The 19,537-nt window shown below is 37.1% G+C and overlaps 1 protein-coding gene across 1 annotated transcript in view; it reads left to right on the top strand.

Moving 5' to 3' along the window:
• Positions 1 to 19,537, top strand: part of LOC117928110 (endoplasmic reticulum metallopeptidase 1) — a 50,327-nt gene that overhangs the window by 9,511 nt on the left and 21,279 nt on the right. Inside the window, exons 9-10 of the mRNA XM_034847951.1 lie at positions 4,702 to 4,858; positions 5,345 to 5,454. Of these exons, the coding sequence (XP_034703842.1) occupies positions 4,702 to 4,858; positions 5,345 to 5,454 (267 nt within the window). The remainder of the gene's footprint in view (positions 1 to 4,701; positions 4,859 to 5,344; positions 5,455 to 19,537) is intronic.

Below are 19,537 nucleotides of genomic sequence, written 5' to 3'. Positions count from 1 at the left end.
AATCTGTTGAGAAATCTAATCTAAATTGTGTTGGTGTCTAGCCTGCACAAATCCTAGACAACTAGCAATCTTTTGTTTTAACTGGGCCGATTTATTTCTTAATTTAGGTCGATTTTCTAGCTGTATGATATCTATAATTTTTTTTTCCTTATATGTTTTCCTAGCATATTTCTTGCGTAGAGTTTAACTAATCTCTTATATATATATGTATATATGTTTTCGGTCATGTACTATGCATAGTAATAAGAAAATTCCAATCCTAAATTCAACATGGCATGAGAACTTCTATGGGTTTTGGGCCACGTGGATGTTGTAGGTTCTTCCATTAGTTAATCAACCTTCATTTGCTAGTTAAATTCAGAGATCTCAATGTCTAAAATCACATTTGAGAAAATGGAAACTCTTGTGGAGCAATTTGCAAGCTCCAACAAGAGTCTCACGATTCATATTAATAGACATAATTTCCTGAGATGGGCATGGTCTTTGAAGTTTTTCATTACAGGCCAAGGTAAGATGGGGTGCTAGATGGCTCGAAGAAGGTAATGAATCTAATTGATTCTGGATTTGATTTTTGGGATGCTGAAATCTCAATGATAATGTCATGGCTAATCAATTCCATGGAAATCGAAAGCGGTGAATCTCACCTATTGGAATAAGGACAATGATGCACAATTGTACAGTCCGAAGTGCGTGCATGATACCAAACAAGGAAACTAGTTTTTGACAACCTACTACATCACTATGAATTGGTAGTATGATTTTCTTACTATAGGCAAATTCCATTAATCAAAGTGCAGCTGATCATACCATGTTTAGTCCCCAAGTAAAGTGACATGGCCTCCTTTTACATGGTTTTAGAATATGGTATGATTGGTTTGGCTTTGCATGTATCCCTGTTACGAACTGATTTGATATATTTTTTAAACCAAGCCAAAATGAGTTGCTTCAATCTGTAGAGGGACTTTCTCAACTTGCAAACTTTTTTTTTTTTTTTTCCAAGTGTTTCTTCAAACCTTGATGGCAATTTCATGTTGACTTCTTCCTCAATGTCTCATGAAGGAAAACATTCTTAACGTCTAGTTGATTTAGTGGCCAGTCCTATTGGAAGCAATCACACTTTTTTTCTTTTTCTTGATTTATGTGTTTCTCTCAAATTTTTAGGCTTTCAAATGAAAGAGTAGGAGTAGGGATAGAAATAGAAATAGGAGTAAGAGTAGGAACTGGTATAGATTACACATCCATGGTAACTGGTATAGATTTCAAAACTGATCTTCCTTTCTATTCCTTTCCCCCTTGAGAGTAGGGTGAAATAATGTTGATTCTTGAAGAAAGTGACATCCATAGTAACTAAGAACTTTTGAGATGTGAAATTGAAATGCTTATACCCTTTTTGAGATGGTGAGTACCAAGAAACACACGCTTAGTAGACTTTGGGTCTAATTTACTTTTGGTGCAGTATGGTCATGAACAAAGGCAATGAAACCAAACATTTGGGTGTAAGGGAAGAAAAAATATGAATAGAGGGAGGAAATGCCCCTTTTGCATGTTCACTGAAGTTTCATACTGAAGAAAACGAGTTGGCATCCTATCGACTAACTTGGAATCTATCAACACAACTACACCCTAATAGTGTTTAGGAACAACCATTTTAAACAACAAAGCCCTGGCCAGTTCAAGGTGTCTTTTTTGTTCTTGGCCACCCTATTTTGTTGGGTTTACCTATACTAGAAGTTTCATGAATAATCGCATTTTCATCAATATATTTTCCTAGGATTTCTGAATGGTATTCTTTCACATTCTTAGTTATTGGAACTTGGAATTTTTTTTTAAATTGATTTTAAACCATTTTGTGAAAATTTTGAAAGACCTTAGCTGCATCAGATTTGTATTTAAACAGATATGTGTAACACACACAGGTATGATCAGCTATGAAAGTAATAGACCATCATGCACTAGATATGTTATTCACCGAAGAGGGGCCTCACATATCATTGTGCAGAAGAAAAATGGGCTAGACTGAACATAAATTTGTATAGGAAAAAAGACTTGGTGATGTTTAAAGAGCTCACAAGTTTCATATTGAAAATCGGAAACATCCTCCTTAAATAAAGAAGGAAATAACATCTTGATTTGAAGAACTCTAAGATAGGATGCCCTACTCTAAGATGCCCCAACATTATTTCATCCATTCAATTTGAAGAACTCTCACATTGCAGTACCTGCGGAACCTTCTTGATTTCTTTTAATTCTTCTTCTAGAATAAACAAGCCTTCCATCTCCCTAGCACTACTAGTCCTCTTCGCTGGACATACCTCTTGAAATTCATGGTGAGTTGGGGAGAATTTAGCTACTCAATTTAGATCACAAGTAAGTTTACTAATTGAGATAAGATTATAGAACGGATTTGGGGCATGTAGGACAAAATTTAGAACAAAATTTTTAGACATGATTATAGAACCTTTTCCAGCAACAGAGGAAAGAGAACCATTTGCTATTTTTACCTTTTGTTATCTTGAGCATGGAGCATATGAGAATTTTTTTTTTTTTTCTGAAGAACATATCACATGATCTAAGGCCCCAGAATCAATGATCCAGGGGTTCGATTTTGAATTTCTGGTATGTAAAGCATGGATAAAATTACCTCCTTGGGCTGCATTGGCAATGGAGGTAGAGAGATTGGAAGGGGAATGGTTTTAACTCATGAACAGAGATATTCTAGTTGTTCCTTGCTGAAAACTGGAGGTTTGGATGGTCCTGATTGTCTATTCTGATCCTTTTGCCAATTAGCAACAACTTGATGGCCTCGCTTGTTGCATTTGCTGCTGCATGTTCTGTTTCTTTTCTCCCTTCCTTGTAGTTTCCCATGAAGTTTCCAACATGCCTCTCTCGTGTAGTGTGATTTTTGCAATTATCACACCAAAATCTGTTGTCATCATTCCTTCTGTTATAATTCTACTGAGCACCATTCTAGAGTTTGGCAGAGACTAAAGCTGAGTTTTTGTTACTGGGATTGTTCATCATAACTGTCAACCTGCTTTTCTCTCTCCTTATTGCAACATAAACATCCCTTAAAGAAGGAAGGGGCTTTGTCCCAAGAAGTCTCCCTAACTTGATCAAATGCATTCAAACTAGCAAGGAAATAAAACAACCCTAGGCCTTTTTGCGAACATTTTTGAAAACAGTTATCAAAAAATAGTTTTAAAAAACAGTTTTCTAATGTTTTTTAGAACAAAATTTTATTTGGTAACTTGGAATGTTTTCAATATGTTTTCTGTGTTTTTAAATATCTCTTAAAAATAATTTTTTTTTTGTTTGTAGTACTTTATTTTCAATCATTCTCCTTATTTGTACAATTATTTTTCAAAAAAGTGTTTTTTATCAAAAGAAAAAAAAGAGTCAAATTTTAAAGTAAGTTTACTACTAATATGGAGGATGATTAAAAATAAAGTCCAAATTTTTAAGTCTCAATTAGACTCCCCATCTTTTTCAAGGATCGTTTTATACCTCAGGTTGTCCTCAACCCATTTTCAGTCATGATCTTGATAGAGATCCATCTCTTACCAAAACGATTCATAGTGTTGTAGTACGTTGTCACAGACTGGTTTCCTTATTTGGTATCATGCACTCATATTGTACAACTGTTCATCATTGCCCATATTGGATTAAGTGAGATTGACAGCCTCCCATAACAACTTAGTGGTGGAAAGAAAAAATGTAGCCTGATTGATCTTGGTTTCTGTGGAATTGATTAGCCATAGCATTACCATGGAGTTTTCAGCGTTCTAGGAATCAAATCTAGGATCAGTGAGATCTGGTGTCTTCTTTGAGCCATCTGACAACTCAATCTTGCCTTGCCCTTGATGTAAACTTCAAGGACAATGATGCTAGTTCTGTCCATTGAGTTTGTAAGTTGTAATATGAATTATGGGATTCTCATTGGAGCTCACGAATTGCTCCATGGGAGTTTCCATTTTCTCAAACATGACCTCAGACATTGAGATCTTTCAGTTTAATCAGCAATGAAGGTTGATTAATGATGAAAGAATCTAAGAAATCTACTTTGCCTAGAACTCACAAAAGGAGCTCCGAGACCATGTTGAAATTTAGGGCTGAAATTTTCTTATTACTATATTACATAAGGCATAATACCTGTCAAATATATATATGTATTACATAATGCATAATACACAATTGAATATATGTAAGAGATTAGCTAAACTCTATGCTATAAATCTTCAAGGAAAGAATATAAGAAAGGAAATTTTTTTTTATAGATATTATATAGCTGCGAAATTGGCCTAAATAAGGAAATAAGTAAGCCTAGTTAAAGTAGGAGATAACTAGCTATCTAGGATCTGTATAGGCTGTACGCTAGCCCAATTTAATGGGTAACCCATGTGTGTGTATGTATAAATAAAATTATAAATTATAAAAGAAAACTAGAAAAATGGAGGAAAAAAAAATTAGAAAAGTAAAAAACCAAAAACATAAAAAATTTTAAACTAAATTGGATACTAACATTGAGTTTAATCATAGGGATGCTTTTCCTTCCAACATCTTTTATTTGTAGGAACAGCTATTTTTATTCCGTCAGGAATAATCGTTCTGTGTACAAAATGCACCCTTGGTTATTAACAAGTTTAGGATTCATTATTTGACAATACTTGCCTTTTAACTAATCTTGTATTCTGGAATATCTAGATGGCTTTCTTGAAGCAACTTTATCCCCAGTCAGGCTGCCAAGACCACTCAAAATCGTAACCCTCCTAATGGGCATATCTTTGCCAATTTTACTTTCTGCTGGCATGTTTATTCGGATGGCAGGCACTCTAATTGGGACTGCAGTTCGATTTGATAGGTATTTTTTTTTCTATTTTTGTTAATTTATAAATGTGAAACGACTCTTTATAAATCTGTATCCATTTGGGTTTAAATTATTGCTATTCTTTTTCATTTTTTCCTTTCATCTTCTAATTGGTTATAGAGTTTGGTTAGTTTCTATGTGGAAGACATTGAATAAATAGCAGTTCCTGCAAAATATTTGGATGCTGGTGGTTGTGTGGAGGTGAATTAATAAAAAATTAGAACAGAAAAGGGTAAAAAAGGGCAAGATTTGGTGTACTCTATTCTTTTTGGTGAGTTCAAATATTTTTAGACGTGTCTTCCTCATGCTTGTGCCAAATTCCATACATTGTAATGGATTGATAGTTCTCTGACATTCATTCTGCACTAAAATATCTGTCTTTGAATCTTTGTACTAAAATCCTGCATGCTTTTAATTCTGAAATTCATTAAATGTTTTAAGAATTCCAGTAGTACTGTTAATTTTCCAAATTTTTTGCAGGAACCCTGGCAGCACTCCTGAGTGGCTGGGGAATGTAATAATTGCGATTTATATTGCTGCTGTCATATGCCTGACGTTGGCGTATCTCCTCTCTTATTTTCACCTTTCAGGTTTCTATTTATTGCAATTGCATATTTGGTTGCTCATGGTATTTGCATTCTTGTTGATGACAATGGATCTCTCACTAGCTTGTAGGACTCTCAATTGGCTGATTTCAGGCTCAAATTTAGCGTTATCTGATCTGGACCTTGTTATTAGCTTTGGGTTCAATTCTGAGAAGGAACTGTTGGTTGCTAATGCATGAAATGGAGCAAATCTAGATAAATTGGGGTGTGATCATCCTTGTCCCCAGTTTCCATTTTGGATACAGTCAACCAGACTGTTTGGATCCTAATAGCATGAGCAGATATGTTCCATGACAAAACATGGGATATGTGCTCTAAGATCTTTATGGAACCTGATGTTTTGGTCCTTTTTGGTCTTTTGCCAGTTTGAAATGGTCCTTTGGGTATTAAGATGTTATAATAAACTTACAGGAACACAACTACCATAGATAGTATAAGAGAATCATTTTTCCTAAAAGCTTAAACTTGTAGGATTTGGGACTAGATTATATATCATGCTCTCCAACATCCTTTCTCACTTGCAGCCTCATACCTACACATGGAGAGAGATATAGACACATTTTTTTTTTTGATGAATAAAGAGACAATATATTAATAAAAAGAGGCACTTCAAGGAAGCACCCCAACGTACACAGGAAGTATACAAAGAAAAAACCTTTACCCATGGCCTAACCAATCAACAAAATCTACAACGGAAGTGGGATCAGAAACAAAAAAACCCCTGGACCACGCCCACAGATTACAAAGTAAAACCGATTTACACCCCTGAATCGAATGCTCTACATTATCAAAAGCCCTACTGTTTCTTTCCTTCCAAACAGTCCAAAAAAGGCACAAGGGTGCTGAACGCCACACTTTCCTCCTTTCCTTTCCCACACAAGGCCCTAACCACCCCAATAACACCTCTCTTGTTGAAGAGGGAAGCACCCACGAAACTCCAAAGAGAGAGAATAGTAAGCTCCATAAACTTTTGGCCAACCCACAATGCAAGAGGATGTGATCAATAGATTCTTCCTCTACCAAACACAAATAGCATCTATTAGCCAAGGAGAACCCTCTTTTCTGAAGACGATCCAATGTTACGGACTTTTTCCACGTGGCCTCCCAAGCAAAAAAACTTACCCTCGGAGGCACCAAAGAATTCCAAATGATGTTTGCAGGAAATTCTTCACGTCTTTTCGGATCCAAATCCTTGTAAAGAGACTTAACTGAGAATCTTCCGTCCTTTGCCTTAGTCCAAATTACTTCATCTTCCACATCACTGTAAACCCTCCTCCCTTGCAACCTCAAGAGAAGGCGTTCCACCTCGATCACCTCCCAATCATTAATTCTCCTAGAGAACCTAGGAGCCCACACTCCCCCTCCAGAATGACTCCATACATCCGCTACCCAAGCCTCCTTATCCAAGGATATAACATATAGAGAAGGAAAAAGAGAACACAACTTATCATCTCCACACCACTTTTCCTCCCAGAATCTAATCCTCCTACCATTTCCCACAGAATAGACCAAATTGTTACCTACCGCTTCCCACCCTCTCCTAATCGCTTTCCATAACCCAACCCCATAACTTCCTCTCACAACACAAGACCTCCAACCACCCTCTTCTTCCCCGTACTTTGCACTTATGACTTGCCTTCATAAAGCTTCCCTTTCCACCGCAAAACGCCAACTCCACTTACATAGGAGAGCCTTGTTTAGCAACGCCAAGCTCCTCACACCCAAACCGCCCTTTCGTTTATCTGAGCGAATAATAGACCATTCCACTAAATGAGGCTTCCTTTCCAATGCCCCACCACCCCAAAAAAAATCCCTTTGGATTCGCTCCAATCTCGAACTCACGCTTCTTGGCATCTGAATCAGGGACATACAATAGATAGGCATGCTGGACAGAGTGCTCTTGATCAAGGTCATTCTGCCCCCCTTGGAGATATACTACCTTTTCCAAATAGAAAGCCTCTTCCTCAACCTTTCCTCAACTCCGTCCCAAGTAGCCACCTCCTTGAAGCGAGCTCCCAAAGGAAGACCCAAATAGGTAGAAGGAAGCTTGCTGACCTTGCATCCAAACTCAAGGGCCACCTCCTCTACATTCTCCACTCTTCCCACCGCGATGATCTCACTTTTGTCTAAATTCACCTTCAACCCTGACATTGCTTCAAACCACATAAGTAGCCAACTCAAATAGGACACCTGATCAGTGGAAGGCTCACAAAAAACTAAGGTGTCATCCGCAAACAACAAGTGAGTGATCTCCACTCCCCCCCTCCTCTACCACTGAGTTCCCACCCCGACAAAAACCCCCCCTCCTTTGCTCTCTTCAACAAGCAACTAAGAGCCTCCATGACAATCACGAACAAGTAGGGGGAAAGGGGATCCCCCTGTCTCAAACCCCTAGAACTTTTGAAAAAACCTGAGGAAGTTCCATTAATCAGGACAGAGAAACTGATAGTCCCAATACACCACTGAATCCAACTGATCCACTTAGCTCCAAAGCCCATCATTTCCATCAACCAAAAGAGAAAACTCCAATTCACATGGTCGTATGCTTTTTCAATATCTAGCTTGCAAAGGATGCCCCCTCCCCCACTTTTTTGCATTGAATGAATTGCCTCATTCGCAATCAACGAGGCATCCAAGATTTGCCTTCCCTCCACAAAAGCATTTTGGAACTTGGACACTAACTTATCCATCACCTTTTTAAGCCTATTAGCTAACACCTTTGCTAACAACTTATAAAGACTTCCCACCAAGCTTATAGGTCTAAAGTCCTTGAAGTCTTCGGCTCCTCCTTTCTTAGGAATTAAGACCAGAAAAGATGCATTTATGCTCTTGACGAACTTGCCCTGATCATGAAAGTCCTTGAAAAACCCCATCACTTCCTCCTCCAAAAAGCTCCAATTGAATTGCCAAAACGCCATTGTGAAACCATCAGGACCAGGAGCTTTATCCCCATTGAGATCCGATAGGGCACCAAAAACCTCTTCCTCAGAAAAAGGAGCTTCTAACATAGTTGCAGTTTCCCCTTCCAAGACCCCAACCTGCAGCCTATTGCACCTAGGCCTCCACTCAGCTGTTTCTGACAACAGAGAGTGGAAAGCCTGAACCACACCCTCCTTAATGTCATTCTCTTCAGAAACCCACGTCCCATTTATCTTGATTTTCACCATGGAATTGACCCTCTTGTGAGCATTGGCCATTTTATGAAAGTATCCAGTGTTTTTGTCTCCCTCCCTCAGCCATAACTCTCTCGACTTTTGCCTCCAAGCTGTCTCTTCCATTAACACCCACTTCTCATACTCCTCTAAAGCCTGCTTTCTGGAATTTTGCTCTTCAGTATTCAACACCCTATCCCCTTCTATTGAATCCCAAAACATCATTTGCTTCAAAGTTGATTCTTTTCTGGCATTCACGTTCCCAAACACTTCTCTATTCCACACCTTCAAGCATGCCTTAAGCGCTTTCAGCTTTTCAGACAGCATGAAACTAAAGGAACCTCTGAATTTGAATCCCACCCACCAATTCCTAAGTAAATCCTTAAAACCTTCTTCTTTCAGCCACATATTCTCAAACCTAAATGGGGAAGGCTCCTTCCTCGTTCCTCCACAGTCCAGCAGAATTGGGCAGTGGTCAAAGACAATTCTAGGTAAAAGACTTTGAATTGCCCCACTGAAATAACATTCCCAATCCTCTGAAACTAAAAATCTGTCCAGCCTTGACTGAGTCTGATTGTTCAACCCACCCCTCCACGTGAAAGACCCCCCTTGCAAAGGGAAATCCCTTAATTCCAAGTCGTCAATGATCTCCGAAAATCTTCTCATTGCTGACGACAATCTTGATATCCTGTTCCTTTCTCCCAAAAATCTAACAACATTAAAATCACCCCCTAAACACCACGAGTCCTACCACAATCCCCTGATTGTCCCCAATTCCTCCCAGAAATCCTCCCTCAACCTCCCAATAGCAGGGCCATACACCCCTATAAAGACCCAACAGAAACCATCCTCCACATTTTTAAATCGGCAAGAAACCGAAAAATTCCCAATTTCCATTTCCAACAGCTCTAGAACTCTAGTATCCCAAAAAACTAACACCCCCCCTGCCATACCCCGAGAATCAAGAGCTCCCCACTCCAATGATCTTCCCATCCCCAAGGACCGAACCAGACTAGACGACATTCTTTGGATTTTGGTCTCCTGCAAACAAACCAAATCCGCTTTTTGAGTCTTGGTTAGAGATTTGATGAGCCTTCGTTTATCTCTATCATTTGCCCCTCTCACGTTCCAGGAGATAATTCTTAACTTCATTTACCCTCAGAGACTGACCCCCCACTCTCTTTAAATAGAGCTCTTCCATGCCTTGAACTTTTAAAATTAATGGAGCACTCCAACCTTTTAAGTTCCCTTACAGACTTTGAGGTTTCAACCTTGACCCTTTTAACCCCATTCCTCTGATTCTTCTGGTCTTTCCTCATGATCCATTTCTTGAGCATATTTAAAATTTCCTCTTCACATCCCGTGGTTGGCATGCCTAGAAAATCACTAAACTGAGCAAGACAAGAGGATTTCCATTCCTCAACTGACTCCGTTCCACCCACAGTCTGCCTCAAAGAGTTTCTTTCATCAAAACTCGTCTCTCCGACCAAAACCATGGCCATTTCCTCCTCGGAACAGCCCACCTCATCCCTTCCGTCAGCCAAAACCATGTTCAGGGGGCTAATGTCCCCATCCACTCCAACCATTGCCGTCGCCGATCCACAGCCGTGTGTTCCAGACCCATTCGCCGCTCTTTTCCGACAGGAAAGAGAAGAAGAAGAGAGGGCCCGCACCCCCCTAGACCCTTTCGCTGCTCTTTTCCGACAAGAAAGAGAAGAAGAAGAGAAGACCCGCACCCCTCGAGACACCAAAGGAGAGGGAGAAGAGGAATACCTTGACGCTTCAGCCTGGAGAACTTCATCGGCGCCTGAGTTCCAAGCTTCCGGTTGCTCGAACCACTCCAGTGGGACAGTCGCTGCTGCGCAATCCTCCCTCGCGATGAGCCCTAGCGGGTTCTCCACCCCCATGCTGCCCCCCTCACTTAAAAGAGAAGGGCCCCCGAAATGGGCCCGACCCAATCCTCCCCTTACTTCAAACACAGTCCCAACTCCCCTTTTATCCTGTTGCCTCTCAACTGGGCTTTCCCCCACCGACCCGCTTGCCCCCTTAGAGTCCCTTGTCATCTCTAAACATGCCCTCCTGCCACCGCCTCCAAAAATGACCCCGCCTGCAACTCCCTTTTGGAGATGGCTGTCCAATCCTTCACCTAAACAGCCACTCTTCCCTCCAGAGCTTGACACGTCTTCTCTACCAGTCTTTCTCCACTCCCTTGCTCGCGCGTGGATCACCACCACCGTCACCTCTAACCTTCGACTCAGGCGACCCTTCACTGAAACTTCTCAGAACAACCATTGAAAATTTCGGGAAGACTTCCCACCAGAGATATAGACACACATGCTTGTAGGTAAACAAACCATAGACAACCTTCTTTAGGGTTATATGTGAGCTCAATAAATTGGGGAAATAGATATGTTGTAAGGTTTGAACACATTATCTCCTGCCAAACGAACCTTTTATACCATGTTTGCTGACCATTTTTCTTAAAAGCTTTAGCTTGTAGGATTTGGACTCACAATGTGTATCATGCTCACCAACACCTTTGAAAACAGAGAATGATTTTTGAATAATAACTGTGTATTCACTAGATATATTTACAACCTATTTATAATGTTTACAATGGGAAAAAGAAAAGGAAATCATTCCATTTTAGGCCTAGAATTCCTTAGTAAATTAGCTAGTAATTACAAGAAATAAATACCAAGTCAACTATAACAAAAAAGAAACAACCCTAAATTAAATCCCAGCCTATACAAGCTGTATAATCCAATAATTATTGTATGGATTCTTCAACACTCACCCTGAAGTAGTTGATGAGTAAATGTTTATCATCCCGAACTTGTTTGTGATAGATTGGAATGGTTGGGTTGTAAGTCCTTTGGTCAGTATGTCAGCTAACTGTCTTTCTAAGGATATATAGGGGGTGCATAACAACCCACTATCGAGTTTCTCCTTGTTGAAATAACGATCAATTTCAACATGTTCACTTCGGTCATGTTGAATTGGATTGTTGGCTTTATCATAGTATAGCTTCATTGGATTTTCCTAACTTACCCTAAGATCATTTAGAATAATTTTTATCTAGAGAAGCTTACATAGCCTATGTACTATGGCTCCAAAATTCTACTTCAACACTTGACCTAGCAATCATTGATCATTTCTTACTCTTCTTATGTTACCAAATGCCCTTCCAAGAATGTACAATAGTTAAATTTTGACTTCCTATTAGTGACAATCCTACCTAATCAACATCTGTATAAATTGCAAGTGTCATCTTTCTAGTTTTCTAAAGAAAAATACCATTGCCAAGAGTTAACTTTAAGTATATGACTACTAAGTAACCACCTCCACGTGTGTCAATATTATTCGACAAGACCTGATTTGGCACCATCTAATTCAGTCGTTGATGAATATCATCTTCCTAGTTTTCTAAAGAAAAATACCATTGCCAGGAATTAACTTCAAGTATCTGTATCGAGTAATCACCTCCATGTACCTCCTTAAGATTGTGCATAAATTGGCTCATCACACATATAACATATACTATATTAGGTCTAGCATGTGATAGGCAAATTAACTTGCCTACTGAGCTTTAATACCTCTCTCTCAATTAGAGGACTTTCTAATCCTTCATCAAGTTTGTGATTAGCCTTAGTGGGTGTATATGCTAGCCTACACCCCAACAATCCTATTTCTTTGAGGAGATCTAAAATATAGTTATGCTGTGAAATCATAATTCCCTCCTTTAACCAAGTGACTTCGATCCATTGTAAGTATTTAAGTATTCCTAGTTCTTTAATTTGAAGCTTTTTCTCCAACTTCTCCTAATGACATCATCAACATACACAATGAGACTAGTTATTTTCTCATTCTTGGAATATTTAAAAAACAACCCATGATCCCTTTTGCTTTATATATAATTCATGTTCTTCATTGCCTTAGCAAACCTTTTAACCCAAGCTTTAGGGTACTATTTAATTCTATGCAAAGCCTTCTTCAATTGACAAATCTTGTTTCTTTTGAAATTTTCTTCTAGATTAGGTGGTATCTACAAACTTGCTTGATGGGTGAAAGCCTTTTAAAGTATATTCAAGAAAGGAAAGACATAAATAAACTTTAATTAGGATTAGTATTAGTTAAAATTAAATTAAGATTAGTATTAGTTAAAATTAAATTAAGATTAGTATTTATTGTAGTCAAATTAGGAACAATTAATTAAGTTATAGGAATATTAGAATTATAGTCATAATAGGTTATTAGAATCCTAATAGACTTTGAATTTCTTAAAAAAGCTTGTAAATAAGGTTAATTGATGTAAATCAAATTAATTGATTGGTGATTAAATAATATTAGTTCTTTTGCAATTCTCAATGATGAGACTCTATTGATTTTCTTCTAGGTGTGACTTTATTGATTTTCTTCTAGGTAAGACTCCTAGGAGGCTTTAGTGAGACTCTAAGGTTTTTATCTTTTCTTCTTCATATCTTCTTTCTCTACATTTATTTTATTTTATTTTTCTCTATCATAAAATTTATCCCTTGTTATTCTCCTCAAATCCTAAAAAATAAAAACCCTAGCCCAATTACTTGGTTGTAGGCAACCATTCTAGGGTTGTTCTACACCAGTTTTAGTATTAGAGCAAACATTCTTGGCTTGAAGGTGTATGCAATCGAGGAGTGAAACAACTTATGCAAGCATGAGTTCAAAAAATACTTCTAATAATCAAGATGTCATTACAACACACTCAAAGGAAATTTTTGCCATACAACAATCTCATCATGATGCTATAATACAACTAAATAGCAAATTTGATGAGATTATGAAGTTATTAGAAAAGAGTAAAAAAAAAAAAAAGGCCTGATTGAAGATGATATTACAAGCCATCAATTCGAACAATCATCTCATAAACCACGTGATGAACAAGGCAATTTTTTGATAAGAAATCAAAGATGGGACAAAATCTTTGAGCAAGATGATGATGCAACAAAAAAGGTTTGCCTTGAAGTTGTTGAATTGTATGGAAAATAAATCCAACAACTTTTCTTGATTGAATTATGTCAATGGAATATTATTATAATGGTATGACGAAAGGCCATAGTCTTACAGTGCGGCCTTTGGTAACTATATCAAAGGTGAAGGGAAGAAGATTGGTGACGTACTAGCATTTTCCATACACATATCTCTTTTCAAGGGAGGTTATGTATCATGATTATTGATAGAGGTAGCAGTTTGAATATAGCTTTACAAGAGCTTGTCGATAAGCTAAACCTTAAAAGAGAGAAACATCTAAATCCATTTTGAGGAGCATGGGTTAATGACACCTTCATTTTGGTAAGTTTTCGTTGCTTGGTCACATTCTTTTTTGGTAAGGACTTTGAAGAGTTTGTGTGATGTGAGGTCTTACCATTAAAAGTAAGTCATATTTTGCTTGGAAGACCTTGGCTTTTTGATAGAAGGGTTCAATATGACAACTATGCAAATACATATACCCTCGTGCATAATGGGCGTAAGAAGATCCTTCGTCCAATGAAAGAAGTCTCGCCAATTAAGAAGTCAGATGAGGCACAACCAAAAAAAGGTGTTTACTATGCGTCAATTTGAAGAGGAGAGCATGAAAAATAAAGGTTTTTTTTTTGCTCTAGTGGTTTGGGAAGTGGATGAATTTAAAGAGTAAGATAAGGAATATCTAGAAAAAGTGCGTAATATCCTTGATGACTTTTCCAACTTGTTGCTTGTAGAATTATCTAATCAACTTCCTCTTACGTGTGACTAACAACATGCCATTGATTTGATTCCTACTGCATCATTACTGAATTTACTAGCCTACAAAATGGACTAAACAGAACATGCTGAATTGAAGAGGCAAGTTGATGAATTACTTACTAAAGGCTTTATTTGAGAAAGCTCGAGTCCTTGTGGAATTCTTGCTCTGCTAACACTAAAGAAGGATGGATCATGGCAGATGTGTGTGGATAGTTGTGCAATCAATAAAATTACAATCAGGTATTGATATCCCATTCCAAGATTTGATGACATTCTAGATATGATGGTTGGATTAGTAATCTTCTCAAAGATTGATCTAAGAAGTGGATTTCATCAAATACGTATTAGATTGGGGGATGAATGGAAGACATCCTTCAAGACTAAGGATTGATTGTATGAGTGGTTAGTCATGTTGTTTGCATTAGCCAATGCCCCAAGACATTCATGTAGGTCATGACATAGGTATTGAAGCCTTTCATAGGACAGTTTATTGTTGTTTATTTTGATGATGTTCTTATCTATAACTGATCTTGTGAAGATGATGTTAAGACAAGTAATGGACACTCTTAGGGCTGAAAAGGTTTACATTAATTTGAAAAAAATCTACTTTCATGAGCTCTAGTGTTATATTCTTGGGCTTTGTCATATCTTCTAAGGGTATTGAAACAAATCTGGAGAAGATCAAAGCTATAGTCGATGGGTTAGTACCAACAAAAATCCTTGAGGTGTGAAGCTTCCATGGAATGGATACATTCTATCAGCGATTTGTTTGAAATTTCAGCTCTGTTATGGCCCCAATTATTGAATGCATGAAATATGGTCCATTTATTTGGACCAAGGCAACGAACAACGCAGCGAACAAGGCATTTGAAGAAATCAAGTCTAAAATAATGAAACCTCTTATCCTACATCTACTAGACTTTGAGAAAGTATTTGAGGTGGCTTGTGATGCTTCCCATGTGGAAATTGGAATTGTTCTTTGCTAGGAAGAACATCCTATGACTTCCTTTAGTGAGAAGCTCAATGGGGCAATGAAAAAAATACTTTACATATGATCTTAAATTCTATGTAGTAGTGCAAGTAATTAGGCATTGGCAGCATTATCTTGGTTACAGGGAATTTGTTTTGTATTTAGATTGTAAAGCCTTGCGATATCTTAATTCTCAAAAGAAGCTTAACTCTCGGCAAGCAAAATGGAGCAATTTTCTTCCGTTATTCACCTTCAATTCAAAGCATTATGTAGGAGTTGAAAATAAAGAACCTAATGCCCTTAGTAGGAAGACACTCCTCTTAGTAAACATGTCAGCCACTACCATTGGATTTGAGGAATTAAAGCATTGCTATGGTAGTGATGCTGATTTTGGAGATTTTTATTCCTCTCTTTTGAGTGGTTCAAAAGTAACACAAGTTGATTTCCAAATTTTAGAAGGGTACTTGTTCTATAAAAATCATTTATGCTTACTAACGGCTTCGCTACATGATCATGTCATATGGGAAATACATGATCATGTCATATAAAAATCGTTTAGATGAGATAAGACCATTGCTTTGGTGGAAGATTGCTTCTTTTGGCCTAGTTTGAAGAAGGATGTTTGGAAGGTTATCAAGTAATGTTGAGCATGTCAATTAGGAAAAGGTTCAAAGCAAAATATAGGGCTATACATGCCATTACCAATTCCAACCAAACCTTGGGAAGACTTGAGCATGGATCTTGTATTTGAATTGCCAAGGACACAACGGGGCTTTGATTCTATATTTGCTGTGGTTTACATATTTTCCAAAAGGGCACCTTTTTTATCAAGTGAGAAGGCTTTAGATGCTTTTTATGTTGATGCCTTGTTCTTTAAAGAAGTAGTTTGCTTGCATGGATTACCAGAGTCCATTGTTTCTGATCATGATGTCAAGTTTATGAGTTATTTTTGCAAAACCTTGTGAGCCAAGCTAGGTACCTAATTGAAATTTTCAAGTTCTTTTCATCCTTAAACTGATGGGCAAACGGAAGTTATCAATCGAAACCTTGGTAATCTTTTGAAATGCATTGTGAGATATTTGTTGAGAAATTGGGACAATGTCTTGCCTATATTTGATTTCAATAGCTCCATTAATCACACTACTTGGTTCTAACCTTTTGAAGTGGCACATGGGCTGAAACTTTAGCAACCTGTTGATCTTATACCATTACCTACTTCTGTATGCACCAATCAAGATGGTGATGCACTTGGATGTAATATACATGAAAGGGTATGAGAAAAAATCAAAATCAGCAATGAGAACTATGAGGAGGCAGCAAATGCACATCGAAGATATATTCAATTTCAAGAAGGTGATCTAGTAATGGCTTGTCTACATCTAAAAAGATTTCATCCGGGCACATATCAAAAGCTTCAAGCTAAGAAAACATGCCTATTTCGGGTGCTAAAAAGATTGGGCAAGAATGCTTATTTGCTAGAGCTTTCTTTAGAATGACATTTTAGTATAATATTTAATGTGGAAGATCTATTTGTCTACCATGGTCATCAAAGTGAGGTAGGTGAAGAATTGTATCTTCAATTGCCCACCTAATCCTAGCTCATGTCCTGAAATTAAGTATGTTCTTGAGTTTATTTGACAAAGTGGATACCAAAAAATTTTTGTGAAATGGCAAGGCAAAGTAGACTCTGAAAATACATGGATTACAACAATAGATTTTCAGAAACTTAACCCTGATTTCTATGAATTGGATCAAGCATCTAACTCGTTGGAGTTGAGTTCTTTCAAGTTGGGGGAAATTGATGGGGGAAAATCTTTTAAAGTATATTCAAGAAAGGAAAGGAAAGACATAAATATTAATTGAGATTAGTATTAGTTGGAATTAAATTATGATTAGTATTTATTGGAGTTAGATTAGGAATAACTAATTAAGTTATAGGAGAATTATAATTCATAATAGATTATTAAAATCCTAATAAATTTTGGATTTCTTAAAGAAACTTATAAATAAGGCTAATTGATGTAAACCAAAGTAATTGATTGACAATTAAATAATATTAGTTCTTTTGTAAGTGTTACAATTCTCAATGGTGAGACTCCTAGAAAGACTTAGTGAGGCTCTAAGGTTTCTATCTCTTCTTCTTTGTATCTTCTTTCTATACATTTTATTTTATTTTCTACCATAAACTTTATTCTTTGTTCCTCTCTTTAAACCCTAAAAAAATAAAAATGCGAGCCCACTTGTTTGATTGTAGGCAACCATCCTAGGGTTGTCCTACATCACTCCTCTAAATTCTCATGGAGGAATGTATTCTTTACATTAGTCTGTATAAAGATCAATCAATGTTAGTAGCAAGGGATAACAATATATCAATAGTATTTTCTTTGCCATCAAAGCAAAGGTTTCTTAGTAATCCATCTCATAAGTTGGAGTATATCTCTTAGCTGCCAATTCAACCTTATACGCCTCTAGTGTTCTATTTGTTTGACATTTTATTGTAAACACCACTTACACCCAATTTATTTCTTTCCAACAAGAAGATTCGCAACCTCCAAAGTGTCAATTTTTTTGAAGACACTCACTCCTCTTGCATTGCTTTCCTCCAATGCTCATCACCTAATGCCTTTTGAACACTTTTGGATATCCAATGGAGTTAAATTTGATAGCAAATGCTTTATGAGATGTAGAAAGGTTATTAAATAAAACAAAGTTGGTAAAAGGGTGTTGAGTATAATGTCTCTTACCTTCATCAAACAACAATAGGTAAATGAAGATCATTAAACACATTAGAACTAGACTCAAATTGAGTTTCAATGCCTTTCTGAGTTGATAATTGGAGCCATGCTCAAAGGTCTAGCAATAGATTATATTATCCTAGGTAAAACTTATGTGGTAGTATATCTTTCTCCTTGTCTTCTTGGACAACAGAATTAGGAATAATGGATTGAGGAACCACAGGTTCAAAGTCGGTTGGCTTGGGGTGAGCTTGGAGGGTGACTTGGGGAAAGACTTGGAGAGCTTGGGACAAGAGCAAGCACTGGTTTAGAGTTATGACTTAGGAGCAATTTTAGTGTATGAGGACAGAAAAATTCCAACAAACTCCTAATATTCTACAAATGGCTCCCCTTGAAGATCTTGAGAAAATAGAGGATTTTCATGAAAGGTAACATTCATATGCATGAAAAATTTCTTGAAAGTTGGATGATAGCATATATATCTCTTTTTTGATAGATAATAGCCAACAAACAAATACACACCTAAGGGCTCTATGATCAGTTTTTGTTCTTTAGTTAGCATGAATGTGCACAAAGGTTACATAACTAAAAATTTTAATAGATATATGACTATAGCTATCAAATTTGGGATATGATTTACAAAGTTAACTCATAGGTGATTGAAAGTCAATAACTTGAGAGGTTAATCTATTAATAAGATGAGCAATAGCAAAGACAACTTCCTTCTAATAGGTTTTGGGGAGATTCTAGTAATTTCAAGCAAATGCTTGTTTTTTCCCTAGCTATCCATTCTATTGTGGGGTATCAATGCAAGAAGATTGGTGAAAAATGCCCTTTTTTATTAGGTATGATGTAAGACAATGGTTAAAATATTCCCTCCCATTATCAAATCCCAAGGTTTGTATTTTTGAGTTAAATTGGGTGCTCACATTTTATGGAAAACAAGAAATATAGTACCAAAATCTGACTTTTGTTTCATAAGGTAGACCCAGGTAACTCTTGTACAATTATCAATAAAAGATGCAAATCATTTTGCCTTAGAAATACTTTGAACCTTTATGGGTCTCCAAGTTTTTGTGTGAATTAATTTTATTGCTCAAAGAAAAAGACATTCGATGGTGCTTGGCAAGTTCATCGACATCACAATGCAAAGTCTGAATATCTAATTTTTCCAAAGGGAACGTTTCTTTAATAATGTTAATCATAGACTACCAAGACGAAGATTGAGTCACTAAACTTCGGTTTTGTTGAACCCTGAACTTTCAAATGAATAGGAGAGAGGACTTGAGCCTATTGTACCACTTTCAACTTTAAGGAAGTGTAATCCACCTTTTTCTTTGAACATGTCCAATTATCTTTCTTGTACTAAGTTCTTGAAAAGTACACTCCAAAGGTGATAAATTTACAGATCAGTTTAGAATTTTAGTGATTTTAGAAATGGAAAATAGGTT

This window comes from Vitis riparia, chromosome 13, assembly GCF_004353265.1.
Source record: "Vitis riparia cultivar Riparia Gloire de Montpellier isolate 1030 chromosome 13, EGFV_Vit.rip_1.0, whole genome shotgun sequence".
In the NCBI taxonomy this organism is placed as follows: Eukaryota; Viridiplantae; Streptophyta; class Magnoliopsida; order Vitales; family Vitaceae; genus Vitis; species Vitis riparia.
The sequence above is the reverse complement of the archived record's forward strand: the minus strand, read 5'-3'. Positions and strand labels throughout refer to the sequence as shown.